The 6,848-nt window shown below is 41.0% G+C and overlaps 1 protein-coding gene across 5 annotated transcripts in view; it reads right to left on the minus strand.

Annotated features, from left to right (window-relative positions):
• Positions 1–6,848, minus strand: part of NSMCE2 (NSE2 (MMS21) homolog, SMC5-SMC6 complex SUMO ligase) — a 131,770-nt gene that overhangs the window by 124,705 nt on the left and 217 nt on the right. The window contains exons 1-3 of one of the 5 annotated variants that reach the window (XM_057429843.1): positions 6,689–6,811; positions 5,692–5,749; positions 3,877–4,024 (exon numbers count right to left, since the gene is read on the minus strand). In XM_057429843.1, the coding sequence (XP_057285826.1) occupies positions 3,877–4,024; positions 5,692–5,749; positions 6,689–6,792 (310 nt within the window). In that variant the 5' untranslated portion in view covers positions 6,793–6,811. Of the gene's footprint in view, positions 1–3,876; positions 4,025–5,691; positions 5,750–6,688; positions 6,828–6,848 lie in introns of those variants that run through there. The other 4 variants (XM_057429844.1, XM_057429846.1, XM_057429845.1 and 1 more) reach the window with 4 other exon arrangements.

The following is a 6,848-nucleotide window of genomic DNA, read 5'->3' on the forward strand; positions in this document are numbered from 1 at the left end:
CTGATAACTACATCCAAAATAAAACCATAGATATATGTAGGGCCCTTAAGCCAGAATAAATTTAACTAAAGCAGCACAGTAGTGATCAGCAGGCACAGTAATCAATGGTAGCATCAGTAGGTGCACTGGCTTGCAGCCATGCTACCTTTACCCAGAAACAGATTAATTCATTTAAGCAGGACTCAAGTGAGTCAGCAGGTAGACAGCAACTTCCTAAAAGGAGTTACGGTGTGGAGGGAAAAGATAGTCTCAAGTCAACAGAAGGCATTCTCCATATGAAATGACTGTTGAAATGAAAACCCAGTTTGCTTTAGTTCTGAAACTTTCAAATATTATGTCAAAATAAAGCGTGGAAGGTCTATTGTGATATTTACTCATGCGTAAGCAATCTAATCGATGTCCCTAGTATCCAACCTCTATCTGACTTCTCCAATAAAGTTTTCACAGTTGTTTCAGTAAGTTGGAGGAAATTTTCTTTTTCTCTTTTGGATTATGATACAGTTATAATGTTTCCATATAGAAAACATTATTCACCCAAAAGAGTTTCATTTCAGTGGCGGTAAAGTAAGTAATCCCTGTAGCCATTATTTACATCTCAGAGACCTGAGAGGCTTAGCCGGTGTTTGCAGAGCATCCAAAATGTCTGAAGAAAGGCTGCTATAAATTATAAGGTTATTAAAACTCATGGAATATTCCAAGCCGATTCCTGCCCACAAGTCTGGTACCTCTTCCTAGCGGCAGCCCTCTGGTTTCATGATCAAACAAGTAGTTTCATTCCCTCTTTATTCTATGTAACATGACCACCATCTGCTTACAAAAACTCAAAATAATTCTGCAAGGATTTTATAGATTCCATAACCAGTGTAAAAGTCCTTTGTTCTCTGGATGGTTTAACTGGAGAGAACTTTAAGCTACTCAGAGAGCATGGTCAAGGGACAGGTAACAAGGCCAATTCCTTTTCAATGCTTTTTTGCAACTTAAATGGAAGTACTGCTTACTTCCTATCTTCTTCTGCCCCCTAGTGAGCATTGATTTTAGCTCCATCTGAACAACTATATGGCTGCCTTATAGTTTACATGCATATAGAAGTGCTGAAACACCAATCTGCTTTCTTTTTACAACCTTCAGAAGCATTTTCATATCGTACTCCACTTAAGTCAGAAAGCAAAGAGCCTTTTCTAGGCCTACAGTACTAATATGCAGGGAGTGATTTTTACTGAACAGGGATATCATAAAATCCCTTTACACATTGTCAAAGAAAATTTAAATTTGTTAATTTCTATTTCCCTATTTTACTAGAGCTCTGAAGCTAGAAAAATCACACACACGTTCTTTCACAAATCACTGTTTAATTGTGCAAAAAATATAAAGAAAATAAAGAACGATGGCGTTTGCTGCCTAGAAAGCATCTCAAACACAGCACGAGAGCAAACCCACTACCCTACCTAAGAAAGGAAGGAAAAGTGATCCAGTTAGACCTTTTGATCTAACTTAGCATTAGGTACATTTATAGGAAGCCCCTCCATGATACTGCATTAAGCAGTAGCCAGTCCAGCAAACACTATTGTGCTAGTTAGCAAATATGCCTACCAGTATTGTTTTCAGGATTGGGCTTGTGGAGAATAGCAATGAAGAGAGGAAATAGACATCACTTACTGCACTAACTTTGCCTGCGTTTTCAGTTATGTATCTTCAGATGTAAATTCAATTTCTCTCTACTTGCTATGAAAATTTTTGGTACTATTCCCAAAAAACAGCATTGTCCAGTATGAAAGACCAAGGGAACAAAATACCTTCACAGGAATAATGCTTGTAAAACAAAATAACAGTCACAATAGAATCCTTTGCTTCTACAAGGCCTGGCAATGAAACCTGCCAGAAGCTGGACAGTTAAATTTTGTAAAGGAAAGGAAAACAAACTGCAAATGGGACAAGAACAAGAATACAGAAACATATTATCTAATGCTGGCTCAAATTTACATGAGTATTTCTCCTCAGAACAGGAAGGCAAAGTAGGAGAGATGAGTAACAATTCTAGAAATAGAAATCACCACATACGAGTTGGAGGTAAAAGCTGAACAGTCAAGCCTGGCAGATGAGATAATGCTAATTCTAAAACATGGAAAGTATCTGTTTACTGAACGTATGTTATGCCACAGAAACCCTGTATCTTTCCTAAAGGCACTGTGGAAGAAGCATAAGAACTTCAAGTCCCAGTAGTCAGGGGAGTGAAACAAAGGAAGGAGCTTCACTCATTTGTTCCTTGTACACACGTACCTACACCTGCAAGGGAAAGCACAGGAGTGAAGACAACTATTGTAAATAAAAAATTCACCATGAACACCAGATCAAAAAGGTACAAACTGCAAACCCAGGTCTGGAATACCTTTTCTGTAGAGCAGTGGGATGGACTATGTTAAAAGGTCGTGCTTGGTAATGCTATGATTCTACAGGAAAGTTGCCCCTGATAAAGTAAGATCAGTCTTTTGGTGTAGGAGTTGTTTTGCAGCCACATGATATAACTTATCTGTAACAATGACCATAGGTATTTCATCAAGAGGAATCTCTTCCTCTCAGGACACGGTCCTTTTGGTTACTAAATAAAATGGAAAATACAATTTCAAGATTGCAATTAAAGATTAATGTGTCAGAAGTAGGTGAGGAAGGTAACATTTCCTGGGAGTATAATGCACAGACATCCCAGCAGCAAAGCTGCACAATGGAGCTTTACCTGCTTTTCATCCCTCCAAAAGGGAATGCAACAGAGGCTTCTGCTGAAAGGTGGAATTTCATCAAAGCTTTGGACTTTTGTACAAATAACTCATTTCTGAGGATCATTCTGCAGTCTTGGGACTGAAAGAATTCCGTACATCCAGTGTATTTCCACGTATTGCTATGGCAAAGTAGGAGATGGTGACTGCAAAAGCAGAGGAAACAGAACTGGTTAGACCAGTTCTACCTCAGAGGGAATCCCCAGATGACTATTCAGACAAGCTTTCCATTCCTCTACCTCACTAGAAATGGTATGTCATTTCTCTCTAACACCACTATGGATGAAAAGGTCAAAGGAGATAGAACTATCACACTAGACAGAGAGAAAAGCTTCCATTGCACACAAACCTTGGCTTAGTTGAGTGCAAGATTCATAACAAACAGCAAACATTTTGTTTCGCATTCTCTCCTCATAATGAGCAGTTTGGGAGCTTTAAAGTTTTTATTGTTTTAGTGAAAACATTATCGCAGATATAGGAAGACAGAGAACTGGGACTCCTAATTTTTGCCTTTGAAAAGTAGCTTTCTAAAGTACCTGTTACTGCGAAAAAGCAATGATGAGTGTTAGTGATGATGGGTTTAAGGTACCCCACTTTGCAATGTCCAAACTGAAGCACCCTAAAAGGGCCTGATTTTCAGCAGTGAAACAGACAACATTTAAAAAACTTCTATACCCTAACAGATGTCTCATGCTCTGTACTCAAAACTAGTAGCATGACTTTAATACATCTTGCCCTAAACATCAAATAAAACACAAAGCAGCACTATTAGAATGGAAAGTCACTCTATTTACCCACTTAAGAGGCCTTCTCCATCTCTTTCAGCAATGTTAAAAGATTTTACAAAGCTGTAAGGGCAACAAACACTGGAACACCATTAGTCCTGGGTGTTATAAAGCTGGGACAATGTTTGTCTAGTATTTGCATTTTCACTGAATTTATCATTTCAGACAATAAAGTGACTGGAATGAAATCATCCTGGTCTAGCCAGAAGAGCTACAGTTCCTATAATAAACACAAATATTGACAGCAATTAAGTCAAAATACATAGGCCTATGAGTCGTCTGTCAGATTCGGGATGTAATACAAGAGAGGATATACTTACTGAAACTTTCCACAAGATCAAGGGCAACGTGAGTAGCAATGTCCATTCCAGTATTTATGTAAGACTGGCAGTTTTTCAAAGATGAAAGAGAGGAATCCACATTGTTGAATGAGATTCTCGCACCTCCTGGCATCTTGAAATCGTTACTCTAGAAATAACAGATACATTTTGAATGCAGCTTACACCCAAAGAATTTGGGAGAGAAAATGGAAGTAGAGATAGCTAACCATAACACAATGTCAACAGAACCACTGAAACATCAGAGAGCATGGATGACACCTTAGCTCCCGAGATGTCAGTAATTTCAGTGGAACTGCAATTCACCAGAGGTTTTCAAATCACCTCCCATTCAATATTAAGCAGAGCTACACCACAAAAAAACAGCTTGCAGTTTTCATCTGTTCTATTTCGTCTATTACTAAACCACAATGAGGTTCAAATGCAGTGATTACATTCACTTGAAAATTACTGCTCTATTTCAGATCCAAAAAAGCCCACATGCCTAAAAATTTGCCTGTGTTTTCTAGGCATATAATCAATTAGGCTAGAAAGAAATATGACTTCTCACATCCAACTCAGCCTCACTAACTAAACAGGCCTGTTTCAACAGTTGGCCCTTAGAACAAATAATCTAACAAAGAGCCATTCTCGTAAGAATGTGCTTAACAGTAAGACATCTAGGACAACAACATTTAAGTAAAAGCCCACATTACAAATGTTGCCTTCTTCCTCCAAAGATGCTACAAACTGTAATTACCAATGTTCCATTAGTACAGAATAGTCGCACAGGAATCATGTTTATCTTCTTTACCACCATCTTCCTTTCAACACAGACCCACAACCTACAGCAAGGGCTAGCTGCTTCTCCTCTGTCACTAATACAGCCTTCCAGTGTGTTTGCTTATGCTGTATCTATGTGCACTGTTCACATCAGTTGGCTTGTTCTCAAAATTACAACTTTTGTCTGCTCTTCCTTCTTCACGTTTTGCCATAACTTGCTCAGACAGCTTGTAGCTAATCTAAAAAACATGAACCTGGTGCGCAGAATAACAACAGAAAACCAACCCATAAGTCTTGGGTAGACAGAAATACTGCATTAGTCCATGCAGAGAATAACTGATATGTTCAAGGACTATATTGAGAATGGAATCCACAGCCATCTTTGGGGTATATCAGAAGTTTTATCTGAATCTTACACAAAATAACAGAGCTGTTCTACCAACAGTAGCCTTTGACAGGCTAAAATCCAACCAAAAACTGGAAAATATCTAAATAGAAAGAACAGCACAAGACTTTGTCCAAGCTTTGCACACCTAAGGCTGTATCTCCCTCTGTTACTTTCCCTGGGACATCAGAACTGCATCTTACACTCACCCTAATTTGAACCATGTAGCCACATTCCTCATGAATATTGTGTAGACTAAGACCTGAATACCTGCTGTCACACTCTTTCCTCTCATACAATCATAGAATACCAGGTTGGAAGGGACCTCAAGGATCATCTGGTCCAACCTTTCCAGGATGAAAGGCATGATGTAGGCTAGATGTCCCAGCACCCTGTCCAGATGATCTTGGCAGTGTCCATTGTTGGGGAATCCACCACTTTCAGCTGTTACATTACTTAACTCTTTTTAACTTTAAAGCACTCATTTGTCACCTTAGCAAGACTATTTGTATAGAACATCTGCGATCCAAAAGTACACTATTAAACAGCCATATAAAATCATGTTAGGAGCTTTATCTTTCTGAGCTCATCTAGTGTATCAAAGTTAACAGTGAGAACCTAACTCCCTTGTTGAACTTGGTAAATCTCACTGAGAAAGCCTGCTTTCTTTTGGAAATTTCATAGGTACACACTGTGAAAGGTAGGAATCTGAAAAAAAAAACCACCCAACAGTGAAAAGTTAAAAAGGTTTTTTCACTGTCTTGGCGCTTGTGGAAGCACAGAGCAAACTACACGGGAACAGGAATTAATGTTTACAATATCAAATCGTAACACTGCATGGGTAGTGTCATCTTTTGGATGTCTTCTGGAAACTAATTTAAGTACTTTTGGACACATTTCCGTTTTCTTTTAATAAAAGATTATTTTTTTTCTTAGAAACTGTTCATGTTCCAAGCAGAGATTTCACTCTTGAATTTTTCTAAGTGAATTCTTCAGCTTGCAAATGCCTATTCTGCCTTCAGAGGTACAGCCACGCTCCTCATTGATTTGGCCCCACAGCAGTGTTTTTAAGGCACTATGTTTTGCCTTGAAGGGCTTCAACGGGTGCATCAACGAAGCACTTAGAATCCGCAACTACCAAGGCAGGCTTCTTTCTTTCAACAAGCGATCAAATGGTGCAGGCAGGATTACAAAGCGGCAAACTTAAACTACAATTCCTGTTCTGCCACTTAAGTATTTGTGCAAATGTCCTGATTCCTCTACGCTTCAACATCCCAAACTATAGCGCAGAGATAAGAAGGAAATGTTACTTTTATAACACAAGACCTGTAGGTGACAAGTGCTCACTGACTACCAGGATTAATGGTAGACACAGTCTGCGACCATCCATTATGGGGAGACGCTACCAAGTGGGACAAGAGCCCACCAAGCAGGAAGCCCCGCTCCCACAGCGCTCCGCCTTACCGTCCTGTCCCACCCATGGCAAACCAGGGCAGCGAACCCAGCCCGCCCTGCCCCTTGCCAGCCGTGCACAGAGGGCCCCGGCCCCGGTTCCCCTCCCCGCCCGCCTCAGCCCGCTCCCTCGGCCGGGACAGGGGCCGGGGAGGGCGAAGGCAGCCCGGCGCACCAGCAGCGGCTGCCGCTCACCTAATCCCAGCCGCCGCGGCCCGCAGGCAGCCCCACACCGACCCTCCCAGCGGCAGGAGCAGCGCCCGGGCAGGCGAGCCCGACGGGCAGCGGAACCGCCTCATCACCCTGCGCCTCTCCACATGACGGCGCCGTCATGTGATGGGCGGGCTCGGCCGTG

Source organism: Pezoporus wallicus, unplaced genomic scaffold (assembly GCF_028554395.1).
Source record: "Pezoporus wallicus isolate ANWC-B61680 ecotype Strahan unplaced genomic scaffold, APGP_CSIRO_Pwel_v1 contig_7545, whole genome shotgun sequence".
Lineage (NCBI taxonomy): Eukaryota > Metazoa > Chordata > Aves > Psittaciformes > Psittacidae > Pezoporus > Pezoporus wallicus.